This window comes from Coptis chinensis, chromosome 7, assembly GCF_015680905.1.
Source record: "Coptis chinensis isolate HL-2020 chromosome 7, ASM1568090v1, whole genome shotgun sequence".
Classification (NCBI taxonomy): domain Eukaryota; kingdom Viridiplantae; phylum Streptophyta; class Magnoliopsida; order Ranunculales; family Ranunculaceae; genus Coptis; species Coptis chinensis.
Window position 1 is genome coordinate 66,308,406 of NC_141462.1, and position 27,210 is coordinate 66,335,615.

Genomic DNA, 27,210 nt, shown 5'->3' on the forward strand with positions numbered 1-27,210 from the left:
AATTTGATCCCTTAGTTTCCAAGTACTTATGCACTATAATCGCTGCTCATTAACGTATTTTGGTTTATTTTCAATAAAAATATATTCTGATTCTAAAATTTGTGTGAGATATTTTGTAAAACTTTTTCAACACACAAAATATTTAATAGATTCTGAAAGTATGTCCAGGTCCAAAATCTAGTTTAATAATTAAAAGTAGCTATGAGAGTCCTTAGAATGAGAGCTAGTGGCCATCACACAGAGTCACAGACTACTTTTATAGAAAGAAAAAACAAAAAAAAGGAAAAAGAATGTCCAATTAAAACAACCAACAGCAAAATCAACCTAAATCAGGGCAAACTAAATATACCCAACCTCACTAAATGGATGCTGCAAGAAAACAAGACATGTAACGTTAGAATGTTGGGTACGTAAGCACAAAGCTACAGTTTTCTAAACTTCTAGTCTTCTACAGTTGTACACAGTACACTTGTACCAACTGGACAAGGTTACTACAGGAGTACAGGCGAATCTTATCGTCTTCTATTCAATGCAAAAGAGGTACATATTCACACCAGATTCGGTAATTAAGTTAATTTCCTTATTGTTTTTCTAATAGTTGTCTCGACTCTTGACTAAAATTGGTGTCGAGTTGTCGACTACAAATATTGAACAGTGTATAATAGAATGGATAAAAGTCCATAAATTTCGATTTATAAGCAAATTTTATTGAGGCAAAATCTAATACAAAGTTAAAAATGTATATTGAGGTTCTTTGTGTTTCAACTAGGCGTGTCTCAGGGGGCGGTATGGTTTGTTCAGATTTTTGACGCGGGTACCTAGTTCAAATAAATTTCTTTATCCATTCAAGATTCTATTGTATTAGTTGCGAAAGAAATCGAGTTAACTGTAGAACTGTAGTAAATATTATTTGAGTCTTGAACTCTAGACACACCAAGGATTAGTGCTGGTTATCGAGTTCAGCTATTCGTGAGTAATTCGAGCTCGGCTCGTCGAAGGCTCGATTCAAATTCGTCCGCACAAAAGTATGAGTCGAGTTTAAACTTAATTTAAAGCTCATTCTAGATAGCGAGTAGTTTGAGTTCGAGTAGCTTGCGAGCTACTCATGAGTTATTCGAGTCGAGCTCGAGTTTGAGTAGTTCGCGAGCTACTCGTTTTATAAACCCATACGTACATATAATTTATAATTTATACGTCATTTTATATTTTATATCCAACTATAATTTACAATTTATACTAGTTTTAATATTTTATGTATATTTTTTTTGAGTTTGAGCTCGAGTTCGAGTTCAAACGAGCATAATTGAACTCAAGCTCGAACCTGAGCTCGAGCTATTAGTAGAACTAGATAAGTCGAGCTTGAGCTTCAATATTAAGCTCGAATGCGAGTTCGAATTGAGCTTCTACATGTGCGAGTCGAACTCGAATATAGCAAAACTCGACTCGGATAGCTCGATGACCAGCACTACTAAGGATGAGGTCTCTAAAAGGATACACCAAGTCACGACGAGATAGAAAAACCAAAAGAGAACAAAACGAAACAGATATGCATGTTGTCTTATTTTAAGATTGACATGTCTAAATCTTCTCCACTCAGACAAGTCTGTCTTCTTCTTAGGCAATCAGGCGTATCTACCTTCACATCAGTAAAATTTTATGGCATTTTGATCAAGAATGTTGTTGGGCTGTTGGCTGCAACTTGCAACGTCACGGGACTTACGGACTCACTATAAAACCATAAACATCACATCGATCACCAGTCAAAAGGAATCATTTATTTTAACAGTCCCCTACAACCTACAAATCCTACAATGCCCAGTTACGTTTTGACTCATTTCTCCTCCGTATTTTTCACTCCTCCCTTCACAAGTTCACATACATCTCACCTTCAGGGGCAATTACACAAGGCCCAAAATATCACCGATATATCTGATATATCGCCAATATATTTTGGTAAATTGGTACACCAATATCGATATTTTCAATATATATTCACCGAATATTGAATTTTTTTTTCCCGATATATATCGAAATTTCCAATATAAAACTTTATATCACCGATAAAATCGATATATCCGATATTTACGATATATATCGATTGACTTTTTGACCATTTTTTAATATAAATCCGATATTTCTAATATATTTCCGATATATTTTTGATATTTTTGATATTATATTTCCAATATATCTGATATTTTTGATATTTTAAATGGTTTGGACTGGTCATCAAAAATTAGATATATTCGATATATATCGGTTTTTGAGTACACCGATATATTCATCGATATCAAAATTTTGGGCCTTGCAATTACATACATACATTTCCCCTCTGACCAGCCAGTAGATACAAGATCGCACGATAATGTTATGTTCTATGTGTGTAAGGAACAAACACATATTTACCTAATAGCAGTTTTCTATGTAATTACGATATTGATATATCCTGAAATATCTAAAATACTTTAAAGAAGGCACCGTTAGCTACCCATGAATCTTGGGCCATTTTGTTTGTTGCTCACAGTTAAATTACAAAACACACCTAATCAAAATGTTAAAGAATTTGCAATAATAATAAATACACATTTAGCACTTTTTACTGTGATGAGTGGCCTTGATTGAATATATTGGGTTCGGGTCCACTCCGTTTATCTCCTGCGCACAGTAAATTTTTTTGGTTTTTTAGTTTTAGTGTTATCTCCTTATATTCAATTTCGGTAATTACGCTGTTGATATTGATATATCCTGAAATATAAAAAATAATTATTTTGGTCCATATCGGCTGTTGGTTCTATAGATGTCTGAATGTCTCTCTGCAAAGGAATTTATCCCCAAAATGTTTATTATGTATTTTCATGTTTTGGTCTAGGTGTACCAAAAGCAGCATAAGGGAATCTGACATCAATGCGCATACACGGTTTTGGTTCATGGAACCTTCTAGATGAGGTAAGGGCAGCTAATTTTCCAACGGAAACTACTTTCCCACCATGGTGACTATTTTTCCCCAAAACAGCTCATTCTGCCATCTAAAGTCTTGAATTTCAGAAAATCCCAAGTTTAGGTTTTGTAGGGGAAACTCCATAGTGTGAAAGAACTCAAAGAAGTGAAGAACATCTCCACCAAGAAACCAGCCATTAATCCATTTCGCTAGTTCATCAGCATAGTTGCAAGTGTACAAAACCATGGATAAGCTATTTGGTCCTGGACAAACAAAGTGAAGCATATGTATTCCAGCATTAAGATTCCTCAAATGATAATAATAAGAACCTTTTCATGGCCCCAACATTAAACCCATTAATGCTCTGTATTTTGAATCAGTACATTACAGGCAAGAAAGCCGGTACCCATTGGGGAGGATAGTTTGCAACTGAATACTTTAAAAAATGATCATCATTCTTTACTACCTACAAACAGGAAACTAAATTTCACATTGAGTTCAAAGTTCAAACCTTCTTAAGTACTTAAAGAGTGTCAACAATTTTGAGTTACTTTTGCTTCTTCGGAGGCTTCTCGGGCACTTCATCGTCTTCAGAGGCTTCAACAAGTTCATCTGGGACATCATTGGGAACATTGTGTTTGGTGATGAAGTCCTTGAGTATGCACACACTTTCCTCCTTAACTGAAACGAGCTGCTCAGATATTGTGCCACTGCTTGCGTTGACAGAATAAACTTCTGAATTAAGGCAGAATGTCGCCTTAACATGCGATCTAGGAGGGCCAACAATATTAGTTTCATTCTCCATGTACGTATACAGAAAGAGCCTGTAGGAAAACTAATTCAGATACATATGACTACCAATAAGGCAACAGATTATTCACTTCAACAAAAATAGAAAGTTCAAGAGTTCAAGCCTCTGCTTGGTTATTGTAGCTTTACAAAGTGAACTATTATTATTGACCTTTAGCAAAGGGGTGAGGAGACTAAGATGTTATGCCACCAGTGCCGAATCAAAACAAATTTGTCTAAAGTCTAAACATCCTAGATTAGTCTAAGACTCAAATGTCAACTGATTTCTTGCCAGCTAGAAGCTGATTTCAAAATTGTAGATGCTATAACACATTTCACTGCTATAACAAAGACTTGGCTGACAAAAAAAAGGAAAAAAGAAAGAAAAATAAAGGACTTGGCTCACGAAAACATTCATAATAAGAATCAAACCCGTGACCACATACCATGCACTGAGTCGTATGCTTTGCCAACTGACTAACAGTACGACTCACAAAGGCTTTTAGCATAACCTTTACTTTTGGCTTTTCAAATGGATTGGTGACCATAGATGCTGCAACTTATGGACTTAATTAATACAAAACAATCTCATGTTTCTTTTCCTAGTTTCACACTAGAATAGAAAAAATAAAAAATAAAAACAAAACTCAACGTAACAAGTTGCAAAAATGGCCAGGGCAAATGTAATCATTGATGACCAGCAACAAAGCAAAGGAAACTGAAAATCATTGACCTTCGTGAAATTGGCCCTGTTGAATTTCCAAAACCAAAGCAAACACTGGAAGCCAAAACTTACACACACACACACACAAGAAAAAAAAAATCAGATTCAAGACATACAGATTTAGCAAGATGCTAATATTACTGTTGTGGTTTTTCTTCATTTTAATTTTCTTTTTTCGCTTTATTTTGAAAAGGCTAAGAAAATTAAAAACCAACTGACATAAACTTTGGGATTCAATCTAACTTCATAACGAAACTCAAATGCCAGTCAATGGCAGAACTACTGACTCCACGCCAAACCCCAAAATCTCAAACTCCAAGTGGAACTCAAGCCACACTATGATCCAAATGGAACCCTCACCAATGTAGTATAGTCAAAGGTTAGAAGTCCCAAATTTAACACTCATTTGCAACTGATGAAATCTATCATACAAATTGGGGTGGGAGAACATACAACGAAAGATGCGTTGCTCTGCAATGTTTGTTCAGTAGCAAAAGGTGGGGGGACGGCAGTGGCTCGTAGAACAAAACCGACGAAACGGAAAGCAGCTAGCATAGTCACCAGCTGTAACCATGTGAACTTGGGAAGACATACCACCTTCACCTTATTTCACGCTAGGAGAAAAGTGTCATATTTCATATACCATTACTAAAGTATTCGGGTCTCAGGTGCAATCCCAGGAGCTGGAGATTGTATATCATTTTTGAAAATCCTTACACCCTAATTCTACTTTTGTACAATGAACAAAACATCAGCAAACATGAAAATATAGGTTTACAGCTAATTGTGTCTTTTACAACTAATAGAGATTTGGTTTTTTTTTTCTTACAAATATATAGGCCGCGAGTTAAAGGAAAAACATCCAGGTTGAGGTCTCTGATGGTACAAGGAAATAATGATCTTAACAAAAGTCACGCGCAACTCCATCAAGTGTTTGTACAAATCATAGTCAAAGCAAAAAGTAATTGCATTAGTCAAATGAAAATTTGAAAGGACAAAAGATAGACTTATCAGTCAACTCTTGTGTGTTTACACTACTAAAACCCTTGTATAAGCATTTGTCCTTCCAACCGACAGTTCTCAATCACTTGGTATTAAATTTGGACATCCAACTCAAAACCAATTGGCAAATGAGTTGAGAGGTCTCATGACTTATCTCTTTTAATGCAAGTCTTTAGATACCCGACATAGGATAATAAAACTAAACACACCCCTTCTCGTATGGTCCATATTGAGCAAAACACGTGGACAATTTTTTAAATGGGTTGCGTGGAGTACATGGGCCTTTTGGGCCATAGAAATAGCCTGCTCTTATACTAAAACTAACTTGGCCAATGTCCTACATGGCTACATAATTATTTATAGCCTTAGATTGTTGGAAATTTCTAAATACAAGGATTCATTATAATGGAAACCTTTGATTATGGTCTATAGGGAATATGTGTTTAATTGGATATTGCTGATAATAGCGGTTTAATAATAGAAGTCTTTCCTTAATTAAAAAATTCCTACTATGATGGACTCTAATACACGGACGGACATGTTAAAGAGTTGTGTCCGCGTCGGACACGGACACGGGGACGGACACTGCTCGGACGCTTGTCTGACACGGTCAACACGTAGTCAATCACATTGGACGCAAGTCAGGATGGGTTTGGGACGCGGTCAAACCAATGTCAAGATGCGAGTCACATATAAACACTTTAAAAACAAATAAAAAATAAAGACAAAGTAAGAAAAAGGAAAAAAATTAAACCCAAGACCTACAACTATAATTCTCATTCTCACCTCGCTTCTAGTGTTCTCTCTGGCTCTCTTCCATTGGAAATGGTGTGAACAAGTAACGAAGCCAATTAATATTTGTTTTGAGATTTTGATGGATTGAATATTCCGTTTGTAAGTACTGTTTGTTGAAGATTGAGGTTGCTGCTCAGAATTGTTGGGTTAGAAAAGGTGAGGTTAGGTATGTTTTTTTTTTGTTAGTTCTTTTGTTGCTTTAATTTAGTTATCGTCCTTTTGTTCTAATAACCAGATTTTTTGAGTTAACTCAATTGGTTCTCTACTCTCATGTGGAATACTGTTAATTTTGAATTTATTTAACTTGTCGGCACTGTTAGCGCTACGACTTCTAGTAAGGGCAGTTGTTTCCATTCCACTAAAATGAGTACACAAGAAAAACCTCCTCTTTGGATGTATGTTACTGTTTTGGAAAAAATTCCAGGAGGAGGCAATGTCCATTTCCAATGTAATTTTTGTTTAGTAGTAATTGTCAGGTCGTATCCAAGAATGAGGGGTCATCTAATGAAAGTTACTGGTAGTGGAAGTAAATCATGTACCAAAGTCACTGCTGAGCACTTGGCTGAGATGAAAACGAGCATTGAAGAGTATAAGCTAAAGCTAAGGAATTCATTACCCAAGCAAGTTCCGTTACCACCATCTGCCAGTAGAACTCGAAGTTCTTCCTCCTCAGCCTTGACTGCAAGTACTATGGGTGTATTTGAGGCTTCTATATCAAAATGAAAGAGGAGAACATGTGAATTACCTATTGAGAAAGCCTATAATATGAAAACTCGGGATGAATTAACTAGTGTTATTGCGAGGATGGTCTACTTAGGCGGTTTACCATTTAATCTTGCAAAAAATCCTTACTATTATCTTGCATTTTCTATGGCGACTGCTCAAAGTAAAAATCTTTCGAGTTATATTCCTCCCGGGTATAATGCATTGAGAACTACACTTCTGCAAAGGGAGAGAGCAAATATTGAGAGGTTGGTAGAGCATATTAAATCTACTTGGAATGATAAGGGTGTCAGTGTTGTTAGTGATGGGTGGACGGATGCTCAAAAGAGACCAATTATCAACTTCATGGCGGCTTCTGAAATTGGTCCGATGTTTTTGAAAGCAGTCAATTGCCAAGGTGTATTTAAAGACAAGCATTTCATAGCTAACTTGATCAAAGGGATGATTCAATCCATTGGACTTCTAAATGTGGTCCAAGTGATTACAGACAATGCCCCCGTGTATAGGGGTGCTGGCTTGTTAGTGGAGTGGCTTGTTAGTGGAGGAAGTATATCCACATATTTTTTGGACTCCTTGTGTAGTGCAGCTTGAATCTTGCGCTAAAAAACATATGTGCAACAAAGAATACCGAAGCAAACTCAGAAACGTATTCGGAGTGTAAGTGGATTACTAAAGTTGTTGGAGATGTGATGGTGGTTAAGAACTTCATTATGAACCACTCGATGCGGTTCTCTATGTTTAATGAGTACTTATATTTAAAGTTGCTTTCAGTTGCAGAGACACGCTTTGCTTCTAGCATTATTATGCTTAGAAGATTTAAAGTCATAAAGCAAGGCTTGTTGAATATGGTGATTAGTCCCAATTGGGTAAACTATAGGGAGGATGATGTTGGTAAAACTGCTTTTGTCAAAGAGAAGATATTAGATGATTTGTGGTGGGATGATATTGATTACATACTTGCCTTCACTGAGCCGATGTATGAGATGCTAAGGAAAGGCGACACAGATCAACCTTGTCTTCATTTGGTGTATGATATGCGGGATTCAATGATACAGAAGGTAAAGATTGCTATCTATAGCCATGAGAAAGAACTTGATTACGAGATCTCAGATTTTTATATAGTTGTCCACCGGATACTAGTGGCTCGATGGACCAAAAGCAACACACCGCTTCACTGTTTGGCTCACTCATTGAATCCCAAGTACAGTAATTTCTTCTCATTTCAATATTTGTTATTTAATATATGTTCTTTTTACTAATAAAAAACACTATACTCATATAGGTACTATAGTGCTAAATGGCTCAATGAGTGTCCTACTTGCGTTGCACCACACAAAGACGTGGGGATTTATGCCGAGAGATTAAAGTGTTTTGCAAGATACTTCCGTAATGAAGATGAGCGAAAAACAGTGAATACGGAGTTTGCTTATTTTTCTGAGGCTTTGAAGGAGTTTGGAAATGGTGAATCTATTGAGAATAGAGGATATATGGAACTGAATGTGTGGTGGGTTAGTTATGGCGCTACTACACCCTTGCTCCAAAGCTTAGCCTTAAAACTAGTTGGACAACCATGTTCCTCTTCATGTTGTGAGAGGAATTGGAGTACTTACTCTTTCATAAACTCTTTTGAAGAGGAACAAGATAACACCACAAAGTGGCGAAGACTTGGTATTTGTTCATTCTAATCTTCGCCTCTTATCAAGAAAATCTAAGGAAAACAAAGGAGTGACTACTATGTGGGACTTTGGGGGAGATACATTTGATAGCTTAGAGGGTGTTGGCGTACTTGAAATAGCCGACCTTTCACTGGATGAATCGGAAATGGAGGCAATGCTTTTTACAAACGAGACAACTAGTATTGAAGATGAGCTCAATCAAATTGGAGAGGAAACGGAAGATGGAGAAAAAAATTGATCATGTTGTCTCGTGGAATTCTAGGGCTCTTTCTTTACTAATTAGTAATTACTATGTTTCTTGTGGCCTTGTGGATTTTATTTTGGTTCTTGTTTTGTTAAGACTTGAGAGTTAAGACTTATGAGAAATTTGATTAAATACTATATTAATATGTTTGCTTAATTTTGTGGATGTTTATTTTGAGTAATCATGAATTTTATGATACATATGAATTAGTTTATAAATTATAATGTTCAATTATTAAAATAAAATAAAATTACATATATTATTTAATTTCTGCGTCCAGTTTGCCTCCGCATTCTATATTTTTGAGTTACAGTCGAGTCGCCGTGTTTGCAACATTGATGATGGATAATGGAGATCTAATTGAATTAGGAAACTAATGTCCTCTCTCTAGGTATAAATAGGTGACTGATTTCCACACCTTTGAAACACACAACTCAAGTTGATAGGCTAATGGAGAGAAGAACACACAACCCGTTTCCCTCACTAAAGTTCTTCTCATTCAACTGGCACTAAGTATACGATAAGGGTACACGTTTAATTTTATGAGATTTAAATGAAAAAAGTGATTATGCATGTGATTAAAAGATCCTATCTTATGATTATATAAACTTAAGAAATATCTTATATGTTGCCATATAAATGTCTAGAACACCCGAACTTAAGAAATTTATGTCACCCTAAACAATCATACTAATTAAATTATTAATAACACCTTCGAAATTGGGAGAAACAGAAAAGAGAGTCATACCTAGCTGGAATAAGAGTGAAGTGGTGCTGGAGATTCTTCTACACTTGTATTTATATTTATATATAAATAACCAAATAAATTACTAAAACTAACCTCGGAGGATACTAGTAGGGGTAGAATTGTCTTTTTCAAATATTAAACATATAAATATTCCTAAATCTGTAAACGTGGAAATTATTATTATCTCTCAATCGGTGGATTCTTTGATCTGGTATTTTTTTTTTTATCAATTGAAATAATTTAGATTGAAATTTCACTTACCGGTATTTTGTATTGAAATTATTATATTGTTTTGGGATTACATGAATTCATGTTGCAGGTTAATTTGGTAAAAAGGGTTCATCCATGTCTAAGGATAATGCAGAGTTAAAGACGGAGCAGGTCCGTATTACTATTAAACTTGGATTTTTAAATCTAGAAGCTGTCAGTATTTGGTTAATTGTCACAAATAATTAAAATGTAAGTTTAGTAATTGGTCAACAGGATTATGGTCACTTGACGTTATTGCATTTAGGAAACCAAGATGTATAGCTTGGATGTATTCGAGAGGTATATGAAAAATGAGATTTGACACCTAGTATATGTACAATATTACAGAGAAAAAATTTGATGTCAGGAAGTGAAGTGCACTCTAGATTTTGTGTTTACTCTGTACAAGTTCATTTGTTTCTTTTGCTGTAAGGTGATTTCTTGTATTTTTATTACTGTACGTACTAATGAGAAAACACATCAACAAATATGATTATCTGCGGTTTTTTTACTCTCATGCTTATGAAGCTTATCAGGCGGAGCGTGAAGAAATGTTAAAAGAATAGAATACACGCATTCTTATTTGTCATAATATAATTCATGATGTTCGATAAAAAGCTAGTAACCAGCACCTGTATTTTGATCAACACATTGTCCTATTCTTCCAGGTTCTCAAGAGGGAGATCCCATGGGAGACATACATGTCAACCAAGTTAATTGATGGGACATGCCTTCAGCTACTAAGGCGTTATGATAATAAGTCTGAGAGCTATCGGGTAGCACTGCTTGATGAAGTAAGTTATTTTTTAATTTTTGCACTCTTAATTCTTAGCAGGGACATGTTTGCTTTTAACTTCTCTGCATCACCTTTTAGGGGTCTCTGTAGAGATGATATTCCACAAGAAAAAGTGACAATGAATTTTATCATCTATGTAAGTGAATTGTTCATGGCTAATGTTCTATAACCATAACATAAGTAGCCGATTGGCGTGAATTGAGTGTTTCCATAGCAAAGTGACAGTTTGAGTGAATCTATGGACTATACTGTGTTTGACGGTCAGATTCACCTGTTATATGGAATTACTCATTAGCTCGACTAATAAGGAGATGTAATTTTTGTCAAACACTCTCATTGGTTGTCTGACCTCTGACTATCTGAGGAACAATAGTGATTAGAATACCCTGCTTCACATTCTGAACCCTGTTAGTCCAATTTGGGTGGAAGTTGGGGTTCTAGATTTTAATTTTATAAGTCATAATAATAACGATGCATCTATAATTGTGACAGGATGGTGCGGCCTATGTTCGTGTGTTTGTTAAGATCTTGCGTGATATATTTAAAGAAGAAACAGTCGAATATGTTCTTGCTCTTATCGATGAAATGCTCACAGGTAAATGAAAATCTTCATCTTTCAGAGGTACTTATGCAATTGCAGTTGTTTGACATATGCATCATTTTCTGTGTCAGCGAATCCAAAACGGGCCAGACTATTTCATGAAATAGATGAAGATATTTATGAACCTTTCTTGAGGTAAGTAGTTTATCATAGCCTTTTCCTTTGTTTGATCTTCTCATGATTTTAGTTATTTTTCCCCGAGTCTCTGTCATGTTTTATTTTTTCTTCTCGTGCTTGTGCATGTTTGCTGTTCAATGATAGGGTTCTTTTCTGTTCAAATTCTCCTCTCTTTTGTGTGGGAGGAGGGGGGTGGGGGCGGGGAAGTAAAGAAAAATCACTTTTACAAATTATTTTCTCACTATAGAAAACATTTATTTATATATTTGACTGGGTAGGTTCACTTGGTCTAGCAAAAAAGAGGTTCCGACTCTTTCTAAGCTGGACAGGTTTTTAGTTAACAGTGAGTGGGAAGAGGAATGGCCGGCCTTAATTCAATCTGTGGTTACGAGTTCGAGTTCAGATCACCATCCTATTCGCTTGGTGAAAGAGATGGGTAGGGGCAGACCCACACCATTTAGGTTTGAGCTTATGTGGTTCTCGGACCCTAAGCTAGTTGGAAAAATCAGAGAATGGTGGGAGGTGGAGCAGGTTGGTGATAGGGTGAGTATTCGTTTCGCCAAAAAGTTATGGTTCTTGAAAGATAGAATCAAAGATTGGAATAAAAATGAATTTGGCAAGCTTGAAAGGCAAAAAGAAAAGTTTTTGAGTGAGATAAGAACTCTAGATTTGAAGGAAGAGGAGGGCATTCTTGCAAGGGAGGATAGGTTTATCCGTCAGGAGTTGAAAGGGAAATTTGAGAAGGTTACCTATCTAGAGGAAATGTCTTGGAGACGCAAGTTGCCGGTTTGATGGATTAAAGAGGGACAATCTAACACTAAATATTTTCATCTTTGTGCCAAAGCTAGACAGAGAGAATTATTTTGATAGATTGGTTATAGAGGAAGAGGAGGTGAGCGGAGCAAAGAATCTCAGAGATAAGGTTGTTGATTATTATTCAAAATTGTATACCGAACCATACCCCGTTAGACTGCTTGTTGATAATCTTGATGTGGTTCGTATTTCGGATGTGGAAAGAGATTCTTTAGAGGATAGCATGCAAGAGGAGGTTTGGAAAGTTATAGAAAGTCTGAAAAGTGATAGATCTCCAGGCCCGGATGGCTTTCCCATTGAATTCTTTAGAATAGTTTGGGATGTGGTGCATATTGACTTTATGGAGATAGTAAAATATTTTCATGATACTAGCTTTTTAGCTTATAGTCTTAATAACACTTTTGTGAAACTCATCTCTAAAAAGAAAGGCGTCGAAAATATTGGTGATTTGTGTCCCATTAATCTTATTGGGAATGCCTATAAGATAATATCTAAAGGTTCTTTCTATTCGGCTAAAGAAAGTGGTGTATCGGGTGATTGCTCAAGAACAAGGGGCATTTGTGTTTGGGTGACAGATTTTGGATGGAGTGTTGATAGCAAATGAGGCCATTGATGATAGGATTACGAAAAAAGCTCCTGGGGTTGTGTGCAAGATCGATTTGACCAAGGCATATGATCATGTTAATTGGGACTTTCTTGATTATATCTTGAAACACATGAGTTTTGGAGTGCGTTGGAGGAGTTGGGTGAGAAGGGGCGTCTCGTCGACTTCCTTTTCTATTCTCATTAATGGGTCTCCGGCTGGTTTTTTCAAGAGCTCTAGAGGTATCAGACAAAGAGATCCCTTATCTCCTCTCCTGTTCCTTCAGGTCGTGGAAGTTTTTGGTAAGATGATCGACAAAGAGAATCAGTTGGGGGTTATAGAGTTGGTCAAGGGCAGGTTTTAGTTTCTCATCTCTAGTTTGTGGATGATACTGTGGTTTTTCTAGGGCCCGATTTGGATCAGCTTAGATTTCTTACGGGTCTTTTGTGTTATTTTGAAGTTGTGTCTGGTCTTAAGGTTAACATGGGTAAGAGCACGATTTATGGTGTTGGTCCGAGGGACAATCTGAATCATCTTTCTTTCTCTGTTGATTCTGTGGTGGGCACCTTGCCTTCTAGGTACCTGGGTCTTCCCTTGGGAGCAAAGTCTAGGTCTAAAGCCATTTGAGATAATGTGATTGAGAGATTTAGTAATAAACTAGCAGGGTGGATGGGGCGCTTGTTGTCTTATGGTGATAGGATCATTCTAATCAAGAGCACGTTGTCTAGCCTTCCTGTTTATTATGTCTCTCTTTCACATGCCTCTCAGTATATCACATAGAATGGAGACAATCAATAGAGATTTTCTATGGGATGATACTGAAGAGAGGCATAGATATCATTTTGTGGCTTGGAATTTAGTGTGCCAATCTAAAAGGAATGGTGGCCTAGGTATCAGGAGCTTACATGAGTTTAATGTGGCGTTGTTAGGTAAGTGGTTGTGGAGATTCGGGGAAGAGAGGGATAGTCTTTGGAGAAAGATTATTGTATCGAGGTTTGGGGAGAGCCATCTTTGGTGGCGGAGTGGCCCTATTACGAGTCCTTATGGGTGTGGGGTTTAAAAGTTTGGGATGAGTTTCATAAGAACATTAGATATGTCTTAGGAAATGGAGAGAGTTTCAGGTTTTGGGAGGATGTTTGGATCAGCGATAGACCCTTGTTTAGGATTTTCCCGAGATTATATGCTTTGTCTGTTTTGAAAAATCAGCCAGTTCGCTCGTTCATGAGGATTGATAATGGTAATACTGCTTGGAACATGGGAATTGATATGGCTCTCTGACAGGGATATAGTGAGTGTGGCAACTCTTACAGACCTGCTGGATTCCATCCCACCTATGAGACCGGACAAAGATAAACGTCTTTGGTCAATCAATAATAAGGGGAAATTTTCCATCAGATTTTGGTATTATGCCTTGAGGTCTCATAACAGACCTCATGCTTTCAGAGAACTTGTTTCCTAGCCGTGTTATTTGGGGGTCCAAAGTTCCTTGAAGGCCACTTTCTTTGTATGGTGTACAACCTTAGGTAAAATCTTAACAAATGATAATCTTAGAAAGAGACATTTCAAGGAAGCCTTAGTTAATTTCTGTCATTTGTGTTTGAAAGATGGTGAGTCAGTGAATCATGTCCTCCTTCGGAGTCATTTTTCTTGGCGAGTTTGGTGTTTTCTCATTTAGGAGTCAGGTAGTCCATGGGTCAGTCTAGGATCAGTGAAAGGTGTATTAGTCTCGTGGTCTTCGAATTTGCAATCTCAAAGGGGAAGACGTATATGGAGTATGATTCCTTTTGCGGTTTTGTGGGGCCTATGAATGGAACGGAATAGAAGTACTTTTGAGGGGGTTGTGGCTTCTTTGGCGGAAGTAATCATGTCAATTAAAGGCCTCTGATTCTTCTGGGCCAAAGTTCATGAGGAAACTAGTAACATTCCTTTTGAGCACTTTGTGTGTAGATGGGAAGACATTTTGACTTGAGAACGTTCTGTTCTATTTCTTGTGTACATTTGATGTTGTTTTTTCTTTCAGTTGTTTTCGTTGTAAAGATATCTCATCCTACTAATTCTATGTATTTTATATGTTTATATCAATGAAATATCTATTTACTGATAAAAAAAAAAAAAGAATGGTAGTATATGCTGAAAACTTGATTGTCTGGACTGCAACTCCACAGCAGCGCCACACTTTTAACTTGTATGGGTTCAAGTTCTTAGAATGTAAGGAAAGATGATATCAAGCCTTCAAGACATGTTAGAGGAATTTGTGGTGGTTCACTGATCCTCATATGGGATGGTTTAGGCAAAAATCTAGTTGGAATCTTGACTACTTTTATAGTTTTATCATTCATTATTCACATTAAGGGTATTTTGATATTTATCCTGGGGGCAATGCTAAACTAGAATCAGTTTGTTAATCAAACGGAAGAAATTGGAAGTTTTCAATAGCATCTAAAGGAAAGCAGAAATTATTCTGCTTATTTCGATTTAACATAGAGACAGTTGATATTGTGCATTTGTGCCTGACAAAATAAGCAATAGGAAAGAGTCTACAATTACTTTAAGATTGAGTTTTGGGCTTTGTTTTCCTGAAAGTAAAGGTAGGCAGCTTTTAAGCATGAGTATTGCAATTTATGGGCTTTGTTGACATCTATCGCCTACCTACTTGCCCAATATGAATTTATTACTGTACTTTTCAATCTGGTAATCCAATTTTAAACATCTTGTAACGATAATCTGAAGATGAGTTCCTATGATTACCTTTGGATTCTCTTCATTATTTCATCACTAGTTCCTCTATTTTTTCCTCCACATATCCATTTAGAGCTTATAATATGCCTTGTACCCCTTTGAATTTGGATTCATTTCAACATATGTTTTTCTTGGTAACTTACAGATTGTTGTGGAAAGACAATTGGTTCATACAAGAGAGGAGCTGTAAGATATTGTCGTTAATTGTAAGGTACATTGGAATTAAATTTCTTTATTGGAAAAATTTAACATTAGTGCCGTTACATTTCATTTTATGTTATCTTTATGAAATATTATTCTGGTGTAATATAGTGCCAGGCCAAAAGCCAAGGATAGAAATAGTGTGAATGGAGAAGCCTCACATTCGAATAACAAACTCACAACTGTTGATGATGTACTGAGTGGACTGGTTGGGTGGATTTGTTCTCAGGTTAGTATGTTGATAGCTTATAATCTTATATTTTGTTGGGCCATTCACTATTGGTCATCATCCTATGTAACATCCGTGTCACGTATTTAGAAAATATCTGTGTACCTATCACCACAAACTAAACAAGTCTCCCATGTTAACATGTTATAGACACAAGTAAGCGCCTCCAAAACGCAATAAGTACTAGAGAAGGGAATGGGTTCAGGTGCCCTTTTTGTCTTTGCCTATTTTGGATAATGTCAAGCAGTGAAACGGATATTTCTAAATTCTGACTTATTAAATTCTCAAATGCTTACGATTTAGCAAAAGAAAAGAATAAAATAAAATATGTGATTTGAGACGAAGAATGAAGAAACAGAGATTCTTTTTGGAATATTGGAAACTTACGATGTCTTTTAAGAACTTTGGAAAGTTGCTTGAATTTTTTGCTTCTAAAGTATTGACAAAGATCTCCTACTAGACCCCGACCAGGCAAAATTTGCCAATATACAAAGACATTTAGCATTTTACCTATACTTGCGACACCAGTTTTTGAGTTTTCTCATGTAGGAATTAACAGTATGACAGTTAATTGTGTAGCTTAGTTTCGACTTCCTATCATACCCAGGATGTATCATCATAATAATAGCTTTTAGCTTGTATCTTTCAATGTTTTTGCAGTTGAATAAACCTTCTCATCCTACTCGTGGCATTCCAACAGCTATTAGTTGCCTAGCAACTTTGCTGAAGGAACCCAAGGTCAGATCTCTGTTTGTTAAAGCAGATGGAGTGAAGATGCTTGTTCCATTGATTTTACCGGCGTCCAACCAGCAATCCATCCAGGTAATATCTCCACTCTAAGTTCTTTCATTGTGGATTTATAAATTTGATAAACAAAATGTGGTGACTAAGGCAAACAAGAATGGAACTCTATGATATAGGTGAACTTATATATCTTGTAACCTAAGGCAATAGTGTGTTGCATCATACTTAAGGTATGATGTTAAAATTCCATTAACAGATCTGATAGAAATCATAGATGCGGAAGCAATTTAATTAATAACAAAGCCATGAAAAAGGCTAACTAAGAACAACTCTTTATGATTCAAATACAACTACTGAAAAAAGGAGGCTTTAGTGGCCTTAGCACATAAGTTTCTTAATCTCCAAGCAAAAGAAAACCATAATAAACTTTCCAAATAAATCAAAATCCTAGTAAAATAAAATAAAACGAAAATAGAAAGTAAAGATATGACGCCATAATTAATGGACACCTAGACTGGACCAATCTGGTCACACAAATCACATCAAGATCTTATTGCTTCTACCTGTATTGTTGTTTAATTCCAAAAGTTTCAACTCCCGTTGAACTTTGTTCATACAGATTCCTGACTAGTTTCTGATTCAGATTCATTTCCATAGAGAGTGAGATTGTTGTCAATTTTGTAAATGTGTACTTTGGTTATAGAAAGCAAGATCAACGGTACTATAATTATTAATAAGTATTACGAAGATTACAAGGTTCTAATGTTAAAGTAGCGAGGAGCTACTTTCATTACTCAAGCTCCATAAATTACAAAAGTGCTCTCATCTTACAAGCTTCCCAATTACACATAAAGCATGCAAATTTTACTCCCATAAACGATTGGATTAGCACATGCTGAATCCTTGACTCCCCCCCTCCAACTTATGCAACTCCTCGTCCCTTAGCTCAAAGACCCTCAAGTTCCTTTCCTTTCAATTTCTACCAATTATGGTAATCTGGTCACACAAATCACATCAAGATCTTATTGCTTCTACCTGTATTGTTGTTTAATTCCAAAAGTTTCAACTCCCGTTGAACTTTGTTCATACAGATTCCTGACTAGTTTCTGATTCAGATTCATTTCCATAGAGAGTGAGATTGTTGTCAATTTTGTAAATGTGTACTTTGGTTATAGAAAGCAAGATCAACGGTACTATAATTATTAATAAGTATTACGAAGATTACAAGGTTCTAATGTTAAAGTAGCGAGGAGCTACTCGACCCCACTCAAGCTCCATAAATTACAAAAGTGCTCTCATCTTACAAGCTTCCCAATTACACATAAAGCATGCAAATTTTACTCCCATAAACGATTGGATTAGCACATGCTGAATCCTTGACTCCCCCCCTCCAACTTATGCAACTCCTCGTCCCTTAGCTCAAAGACCCTCAAGTTCCTTTCCTTTCAATTTCTACCAATTATGGTTTCTTAAAGATGTAAGGGGTGCTGACAGAAAATTCAACGCTGTACCATGTGGCCAAGATTTTAATAATGATTTTTAAGAATTGAAATTTGCTCATAATAGTTTGTCAACCTTGCAAATTGAAATTTCATGATTGATCTCATATTATGAAAACATTTTTGTACTCAGCGTTGCTAAAATTGTAGATCTGAGTCGAGTCGAAAACACAAAGATCTAAATCGTTAGATTGAGTCGGAGGTTTCTGGAATCGCTACATTTGCAAGTTAAATCGCCGGAATCGTATGAATCAGACTATATTCATGATTCGACGATTCAAAATAACAAAGGAATCTTCTGAAATCCGAGTGAGAGATTTGTATAGAAAGCAAAAGTTACATCGTTTCCTTTGAGTTCCTTTGATCTCTGCTGCAGTATTAATCTGTATTTCCTTTTTATCATTCTCTGACTCTCTCTTCTTGTTCTATGGTATTCTCCAGAACTAAATGGTGCGATGGCTTTTGGGTTTCACTTTTTTGCTTTCTATTAACTGGGGAATACGGGCAGACTTAAGTTATAAGGCCCATCTATAGGCAGACTTAGGTTGCAAGGTCCATCTAAAGGCGGAGTTAAGTTTTAACTAGTAACAGCCTATTTGAAAGGCAGACTTTACAAAGGAATATGGCCCATCTTGTGAAACCAAACTAAATACTATATCACTAGCTCATGTAATCAGACCTACTTGTTATGTTAAAAGCTGGCCCATTTGAAGGTTCCAAACCACTTATTTTGTAATAATTACTTAGAGTTCTTGAAATTTCTCAACTCATGTCAAGTTGTGAAATATTATGTAAAATTAATATTTTTGTTATCTATATAAAACCAATTTCTTGAAACTTACGAACCACGACTCAATACGGTCACGATTCACTAAAATATGATAACAATTCACAATTCACTAAGATGTAAAAACGATTCACGATATGATTCAAGACTTGACAACTATGCTCATCATATAGAAGGGACTCGGTATTGACTTGCAAGCTTGGATTTAATTTTTCAGGGGAGAATGAATTGTCAAATTTTTTATTTTTTCTGTAAAGAAAATAAATATTAGAATACTCATATACCTTATCTACTGCCCCTCTCCCCCTCCCAAACCTAGACTCAACACTGTCCTCAATGTCTTAGATGCAATAGAATACAAATGAATTGTTGATATAATATGCAAGGAAGGGATTGAATTTCAGTCTAATCTTCCTTTTTCAACCGATTTATCTATTTCAGGTTGAAGAATTTTTGCCAAATGAAAGAGATAAGAGGCAACTGCCAATTTAATAACTATGCCTAAAATCTTAATGACTCGTCTACGTCAACCATGAGCATCAATTTACATCCAATCAATCATATAACTTAAACTAGGGCTGTCCACGGTTCGGTTCGAGTCGGTTTCACCCAAAATCATGGACCGAGCCGAAGTGATCGGTTCTTAAGAATTTGAGCCGAAACTGAACCGGCACATTATTAAAACTGGGTTATACCAAACCGTTAGTTTCGGTTCAGTTCCAAAATAGTAAATGTCTTTAAACAATAGGCTCAAATGTTCAAAAGCCCACTTGAGGACAGACCGAATAAGCCCAAGAGCTAATGAGTTTGGAGTCCATGTCTAGCTAACATATTTATAATTTATACAGTTATTTGTAAGAGTATATAGTTTCTTTAGGATATGTGGGACTAAAGAAAAGCTATTTCTCAAAGTAAAACTTTTGTCTATTGTTCGTTTTGGTGTTAGCATTTCAACTTGTTTCTCAACACTTCTTACCCCACTTATTAGGTATTCAATTGATTTCATATGCATAGTTTTGGCTTGGGTCAATAAATCTAAGGAAATGTATTGTACGTTTAATCAATTCAAGTGGTTTAGATTGGGTATTCGTGGGAGTTAAGGTGATGTTTATGAGTATCAATTGGTTAAGTTTGGTTTGGATCTATGAATGTAATGATGTGTTTTGGGATTTTTACTCAATCCATGAGGTTTAGAATGGGTATTCATGGGATCATGGGAGTTTATGAGTACATATTTGTGTAGTTTTGATTTGGATGTGTGAAATTAATGATATGTGTTGGGGGGTTTTAACTCAAACCAAAACTATGCAATTGAATACCTAATAAGTGGTGTAAGAAGTGCTGAGAAACAAGTTGAAATGCTAAAGCTAATGATGTTAAGTCACGGAAAAAAAATATGAAGTATAGACAAAGGCTTTAGTTTGAGAAATAAGTTTCTTTAGTCCCATATAGCCTAAAGGAACTATATACTCTTACAAATAACTATATAATTAGGGAAGGGATTGGTTTACTCACCTGCCTATACTCACTTCTCTACTCATGTTATGGACCGTCCAAATTCGAGATCCAATGTTCCAAATTTAGTTGATGTGGCAGCGTAATTAAAAGTAAAGTATTAGGCTTGCTCAAGCAACTGAAGCAAGCCGTGATGCGACATGTCTTGCATTTTAGATTTTACCAGTCCACCCCTTTTGAACAAAGGCAATACTCTCTCTCTTCTCAAAACCCTTTCTCCCTCAAATCCTTGATTTTTCTCAATTAACACAATAACACCCGAGTTTGCCATTTCCGAAGAATCTCCTTAATAACAGAATATTTCATTTTATTTAATTAAGTTGTAACTTCATCTTCAGTAATTTTTTTGCTAAAACACTTCTTGAGAATATATCATCTATTTGCCACTGTAAATACACCCTTATTATGGCCAACCCACATTATCTGCTCCATGTGTTTTCACCCGAAATCTCCAATACCCATCCTTATCCATTTATTTTCTTCTTTTTCCTTTTTCAATTAGTATCCCCATACAAGATAAATTGGTGAAAGTTATACTGTTTCAATTTTGCTACTAAGCAAGAAGATTCACATTACTTGAATTAAAGAAGATGAAATTGAAAACAACTCCAAAAGCAGATCGTTTGATTCACCTTCACCTTGTCAACATTACTGGCAAGTCTTTTTGATTTTGATTTGGTGTAGTTGTCTTCATATTTCTTTGGTACTTGTTTGTAACGGCCATGTAGAGAGAAAAATTGTGTTTTTAATGGCCATGGAGAGAGAACTAGAAAGAAGAGCACGGAGAGAGAGAAACAAAGGGTTTCGTTTCATTTTAGGAGGGCCAGGTGTCACTGTCTCTTGTCTGGTGTAGTACATAGAGGCAGGGCTTGTCTGGAGCCAAGCAGTATTTTCTAACTTTTAGGTGTATAAGTTAGCTTATAGCTTGTCATGTTAGCAAATTGGTAGACATTAGATCTGTGAATGCAACGACTTATATCACGAGTAGAAAAGTGAATATAAATGGGAGAGTAAACCGATCCCTTCCCATATAATTATGTTAGATAGAGGCATGGGCACTAAGTACACTAGCTCTTGGGCCTATTTGGACTATTCTCAAGTGGGCTTTTTTTAACATTTGAGCCTACTTAACATTTGAACCTCATCAGGAGAACACGATCTTGAGCGTAATTATGTTATGGCAATTATAAATTGCACTGGTACATAGTTCAAAATTATCACTTTCCATTATGGAAAACCTTATCCAAGAGGTTGATGGTAGTCATTTGGCTATTTGAGGATGAAATTCAGGGTTACAGTTTTATTTTGACTCTTGAGTTTCTTTCTTATTTACTTCTAGCTGAAATATATGCTACACAGTTTATGCTTAATGAATATCATTTTGTAATTCCATAATTGTTAGTGAAATCGACGGTGTCGTAGGATATGCAGTTTAATATTCTTATTGTTTCTCTTAATACCATTTTTACATGCTAATATGGATTGTACCTAATATGTTTCTTTATTTCAGCTTCTTTATGAAACATGTCTCAGTATATGGCTCCTGTCATACTACGAGCCTGCAATTGAATACCTTGCTACTTCTAGGACCCTTCCACGGCTAGTTGAGGTTGTTAAGGGTTCCACCAAGGAAAAGGTAAGCTGCGGGCCTATAGTCATTATACTTTATAAATATATTGAATAGAACACATGTGCACTCTGTAAGTCTTATTGCTAAATGTTTATTTTTGCATAATTTAATCTCAAATTTTAAAAAGCTCAATCTCAGCGAAACATTCTAAGCTTTTGTCTTGTGCATCTCCACATGTTTTACACTCTATCCACAGACTTTTTCCTTTCGAATTCTAAATAAATCATCAATTCTCCCAGGTTGTGAGGGTGGTTGTCTTAACCTTAAAGAACTTGCTTCCCAAAGGGACATTTGGCGCACAAATGGTGGACGTTGGATTGCCACAAATTATTCAGAATTTGAAGGCTCAGGCATGGACTGATGAGGTTAGAAGAACTTTTCTAGTAGCTAATGTTTTATTTTTTGGAGCCGTTTATAGCTTTCAAGGGTGGGTGTTGTGGTTGGCGGCTGAAGGGTGTCATTCTAAGTTATGTTGACACGGGAATGTGTATCCCTATCAGCACGGATATGGAGTGCCCGAGCCAAACAGGAAGGGTGGATGGTGGTTGTTGGCGGCAGAAGGGTATCTGTTGTTTTATTTTGAGAGAGCAAGCCAGGTGTTGGTTCTTCGGCTTCTCTTGCTTTTTTTTTTTTTTTTTTTTTGTGTGTGTTTTTGTGCGAGTGTTTTGGGGTAGGCTAATGTGGTCCTCGGAACTAACAGTAGTTAGTTTTTGGGTGCTGACGTAATCTGGAATCTGGAATATATGAAAAAAAGAAAAGAAATGTCTGGCTTATTAAAAGGGAGGGAGTCTGTGGCTGACATCTTTCTAACAGCACATATCATATGTGTCTTTCTAACAGCACATATCATATGTGCTATTGTGCTCATCACAACTCAATCAAGTTTTTCCACTAATCAATGTGCACCTAACTCATGGCTTGGGCTTATTACTAATAAGTCAATAATACCCTCGAATGTCAGTCTGCTTGGTGTAATTTATACTCACTACCCGATTGCTAATATCCTTGTTGCAATATGTCAACAGGACCTGTTGGAGGCTCTTAATCAATTGGAGGAGGTGATGAGAGATAATGTCAAGAAACTGAGTTCGTTTGATAAATACAAGCAGGAAGTCCTTCTCGGCCATCTTGACTGGTCACCCATTCATAAAGACCCAAATTTCTGGCGTGAAAATATTTCAAACTTTGAAGAGAATGATTTCCAGGTAACTTGATTTATAAAGAAATTATACATTATTATGCTTTTACAGTGTCTTTGTAATAAAACCATGCAATAACATCCTAGAAACCAATGTTGGAAAAATTGGAACATAACAATAATGATAATAATAATAATAATAATGATAGTAACAAATAATAATAATAACAAATCATATTAATAATTTTAATAATAAAAATAATAGTAATAATAATAACCAACAACAAGATGTCAACAACAACCAGAGAGGAAAAGGTAATTAGGTTTAGTTGTTTCTGGATTTTGGTACCCGTGCTAGATGCCCAAAAAATAGGTGGTCTTATTCCCTTTTGAGATTTACGTGGTTGTTGAAGGCTCGTTGGGATAATTATATCTATCTTTAGTCTACTGATAAACTATAAAATTAAAGGGGTATATTTGGACACAAATATTTTAGCTTAGAATCATAGAATTTTCATGTAGAAAATATCTGCAAATACCTCCATCCAACAAGATGCCTTAATCCAAGAATTTCCTCAGGCGACATTGACATGTGTACGTTTCTCGGTGTACAACAAGGGTGTCAATCGTCTTACTTGACATGCTGAGCACATGGATACCCTGTTTCAGAATAGCTGATCTGAAATTCTGAACTACTTATCCATTTCTACATGTGATTTGTTTAGTTCTCAAGACCAGCTTATCATAGCTATCTTTATATTAAGCCCAAACATCACTCGACTTGTTTTTACCCCATGATTTAGACGTTGATGTGTATGTCAATGAATTCCAATAACAGTGATATATGTAGTACCATAGATATGATATTGCGAAAATATGCGGGATTTTCCGTGTGGAGGTTGTATATGTAAGTTGTTGGTCGTAGTGACAAAAGACATTGATCCATATGAAAGTAGACTGAGACTAGATTATTAGTACCCTTTATGTATACCACCTGCTTATTCCTAGAACCATATGTATGTGCCCCCAAAGATTTGAAATAGTTACATAATGTATTAATAATTTGCTAGAAAAATGAACAGACTATAAAGATTTGCACCCCCAAGATTTTTACAGAAGTTCCAAGTACTGCACCCCCTATTTCAATTACTGAGTTGCATATACTCTTGCACCCCCACACGTTGAATCCTGGTTCTGTCCCTTGTCTAGCACTGTCTTTGTAGACCATCACTGTCTTTGTCGATGATTACTCCCACAAACAGTAGGAGGTTTGTTAAGGAGCTTTGTGCAGAAGAACGGAGATTTCCCTCTAAAATACAGCAATTTGTGGTTGCGAAGATAACATTCTACTTCGAGATTTTCAAGACATGGTTATCCACTTAAACCTTGTCATGCCGGCTACCCCCGTCAGTGGTTGCTTAGCATTTTTGTAATTATCATAAGTTCATCCAAACTCACTAGTAGTGTGAATTTTTTGTTATTAATACTCATTTTGGTGTCAATAATAGATTTTGCGCGTCCTCGTCACCATCCTGGAGACCTCAACTGAACCTAGGGTCCTTGCTGTTGCTTGCTATGATCTCTCACAGTTCATCCAGTACCATCCTGCTGGGCGAATCATTGCGACTGATCTTAAGGTTAAGGAGCGGGTGATGCAGTTGATGAATCACGAGAATGTGGAGGTTACAAAGAATGCTCTTCTCTGTATTCAAAGGCTTTTTCTTGGTGCAAAGTATGCAAGCTTCTTGCAGGCCTGAGTTTGAATTATATAATTTTGTGGTGTTCTCTCATGCTGTTAATTAAGTCAGATACCCAGATGTTGGTTGTTAAGTTTTTGTAGAAGCATCTTCAGATATTCTAGGTGACCAGATAATGAAGAATTGTCTGATGCTACTGTCATCTTTTTGTATTATCAAAGTAATAATGTATATTTATTTGCATAATTTGACAAGAGATTACAGAATGTTATATCCTTATATTTATTTGCATAATTTGACAAGAGATTACAGTCCGTCTTAATTAACCCCAATTAACTTTGGCTAGCACAAGGGATAATTTGATCCGGAAAGCTAGGGTGCGCAGGGCCCCCAACCACACATTTTTAAATTTGTGACCGGGTGTTTAAGTTTTGAAGAAAAGGAACAGTGAACAGTGAGGGTAAAAATGTAAATGCTCTTTCTTCTCTAAACAAAAAAGAGTTGTGCTTTAATGTCTGGAACCAAAAAGTCGGAAAAGAGACAAAAAAGAGTTGTGTTTGAACCGTGATTTTGTAGGTTTTTTCTAATCCAAAGTGAAAACTGGAAGTAATTTGACAATTTTTCTCAAGTACTTAAAAAAGGTTAGCCAATTGTAATAGCTTTTCGATTAATAAATTTTTCCACTGTGACACCTGATTGCCTGAGAAATGACTGTTAAAATTGTCATGGGTTGGTTGAGAAATGACTGTTAAAATTGTCATGGGTTGGTTAATGGTAGACAGTAACACACCTTTTCAGGATTGAATGTGGCCCCAGGGTCATCAGTCATCACCATGAGAAACCCCTTTATATTTTGTTTTCACAACCTTGGTTACAATGTATTAGCTTGCAGTTTTTGAAGTACAAAATATTGTAAGAACTGCAAACTAATCTAATTAATCAGAAATTGATAGTAAGTCCTCATGGATGCAAAACAATGATCAAGTTAAGGAGCCCGAGTTTATCCCTAACCAGTAGGGTAATGTGGAGGATCCATAGCAGGCGTTGCGTCGGAAGTCGGAACTTGTGGCTTGAAAGAACCCTAGGCATCTTTGAGGATACATTTCAGGATTCTCATGTCATTGCTTGTAGATTTCAAATATTGATGTGGGTATGAGTGTTGAGAGAACTAATAATCGAAAAGCTGATTGCTATTGCTATAATTATGGGGAAATAAAAGTTCATTCAATGCACAAGTGTTTAAGAATACCAAAGCCAGTTTAGGTTTATTCTTTGTGTTATGTCATAAGTATTGCATCTTACTTTGAGCAATCGTGATATTTTAAAGTGGTAGTTGATGGGAAATTTTTTAATTCCTGGATCAAGATATCGAGTTTGAGTATCTTGAACTTAATCTCTTTATTTTCCTTGTAGCCATCCATTCACACTCAAAGATCAAGCGAGTCCACAGAGGATGCAACACTGACTGATGTCTTGAGGTCCTGTTCAAGTGAAACAAGCACCAAAGCCATTATCAAAAAGATCAGCGCAGACGTAGCCCAACTACTTCTAGCACATGCTTTTCAGGTAATAAGTTGTTGCTTCGTTAGTCCTTTAGCTAAGTTGACTCTACATGTTCTTCAATATATTAACTGTACAAAGCTAATACCTAATATCTTTAACTTGGATTGCATGGTGATAAAACTGTCATGGGTGGTATGATAGGTAATCTTGTGTCGTTTACTTAACTTGGATGGTCTTTGGGGGTCTCTGTATTTTGATGGGGTCGCATGGGGTGGTATGATCTTCCCTGGTGGGATGACTGTATTAGGGGTTTAGGTGGGGGTCTTGGTCTTGTTTAATTAGCTGTTGGCTAACAACTTAAATATTAATGTAATTTTTTTTTAGATTAACTTTCATGGATTAAAAAAAGGAAAAAGGTGTCTTTTACTTGATTTGTCTTCTTCACGTACCTAGAGGCCATATTCTAAGGGTTTTAGTCCCAGAGCTTTTAGTGGTCAACACAATTTGGGAGGAGATTATATAAGAAAAGGACGTCTAGTGTGTGCAGGGTGTATGGGTGTGTTGGCATAAGAGACATTGATTGCAGTACTTTTTGGTGCAATAAACCCTCACTCCTGCCTGATGAGTGTCTCTTCTGCCAGCGCACCCATACACCCTGCGCACACTAGACGTCCTCTTCTGATATAAGAAAAGAAGGTTATGATAGAGTTGGCTATCCCGGTGGTAGTAA

General features: G+C 36.2%; 2 protein-coding genes, 1 long non-coding RNA gene and 1 pseudogene across 8 annotated transcripts; 3 read left to right on the forward strand and 1 right to left on the reverse strand.

Annotated features, from left to right (window-relative positions):
* The first annotated feature begins 427 nt into the window (after nucleotides 1-427).
* LOC147488458 (uncharacterized) lies at nucleotides 428-3,689 on the forward strand. Its single transcript, XR_015203238.1, has 2 exons — nucleotides 428-540; nucleotides 2,870-3,689. It is a non-coding gene; the product is annotated as an uncharacterized LOC147488458 (long non-coding RNA).
* LOC147488459 (uncharacterized) lies at nucleotides 3,252-9,751 on the reverse strand. 5 transcript variants are annotated; one of them, XM_086575121.1, is made up of 2 exons: nucleotides 9,640-9,751; nucleotides 3,252-3,762 (listed from the first exon to the last, which is right to left on the reverse strand). In XM_086575121.1, exon 2 carries the CDS (start codon nucleotides 3,741-3,743, stop codon nucleotides 3,486-3,488), a length of 258 nt encoding a protein of 85 aa, XP_086431247.1. In that variant the 5' UTR covers nucleotides 3,744-3,762; nucleotides 9,640-9,751; the 3' UTR covers nucleotides 3,252-3,485. The 5 variants fall into 5 exon arrangements, with proteins under 5 accessions (XP_086431247.1, XP_086431248.1, XP_086431250.1 ...); XM_086575122.1 differs by lacking the exon at nucleotides 9,640-9,751 and adding an exon at nucleotides 6,865-6,972; XM_086575124.1 differs by lacking the exon at nucleotides 9,640-9,751 and adding an exon at nucleotides 6,240-6,799.
* On the forward strand, nucleotides 6,972-9,080 carry LOC147488460 (uncharacterized; annotated as a pseudogene).
* Nucleotides 9,226-25,233, forward strand: LOC147488461 (vacuolar ATP synthase subunit H family protein). 2 transcript variants are annotated; one of them, XM_086575119.1, is made up of 12 exons: nucleotides 9,226-9,417; nucleotides 9,959-10,020; nucleotides 10,557-10,682; nucleotides 11,177-11,279; nucleotides 11,357-11,420; nucleotides 15,683-15,748; nucleotides 15,850-15,967; nucleotides 16,628-16,789; nucleotides 22,023-22,148; nucleotides 22,382-22,507; nucleotides 23,168-23,347; nucleotides 24,789-25,233. In XM_086575119.1, the coding sequence occupies exons 2-12, from the start codon at nucleotides 9,985-9,987 to the stop codon at nucleotides 25,035-25,037; spliced, it is 1,356 nt and encodes a 451-aa protein (XP_086431245.1). In that variant the 5' UTR covers nucleotides 9,226-9,417; nucleotides 9,959-9,984; the 3' UTR covers nucleotides 25,038-25,233. The 2 variants fall into 2 exon arrangements, with proteins under 2 accessions (XP_086431245.1, XP_086431244.1); XM_086575118.1 differs by lacking the exon at nucleotides 9,226-9,417 and adding an exon at nucleotides 9,755-9,850.
* The last annotated feature ends 1,977 nt before the right edge of the window (nucleotides 25,234-27,210 follow it).

Bases quoted from the DNA above. Each gene is read 5' to 3' on its own strand.
- LOC147488461 (XM_086575119.1), top strand. From the start codon at position 9,985: ATGTCTAAGGATAATGCAGAGTTAAAGACGGAGCAG. The intron at 15,968-16,627 runs GTTAGTATGTTG...ATGTTTTTGCAG, and splicing joins TTGGGTGGATTTGTTCTCAG to TTGAATAAACCTTCTCATCC. The intron at 22,508-23,167 runs GTTAGAAGAACT...ATATGTCAACAG, and splicing joins CTCAGGCATGGACTGATGAG to GACCTGTTGGAGGCTCTTAA.
- LOC147488459 (XM_086575120.1), bottom strand. From the start codon at position 5,378: ATGGAGTTGCGCGTGACTTTTGTTAAGATCATTATTTCCTTGTACCAT. The intron at 3,763-5,280 runs GTAAGAAAAAAA...GTTTTCCTACAG, and splicing joins AACTCGCGGCCTATATATTT to GCTCTTTCTGTATACGTACA.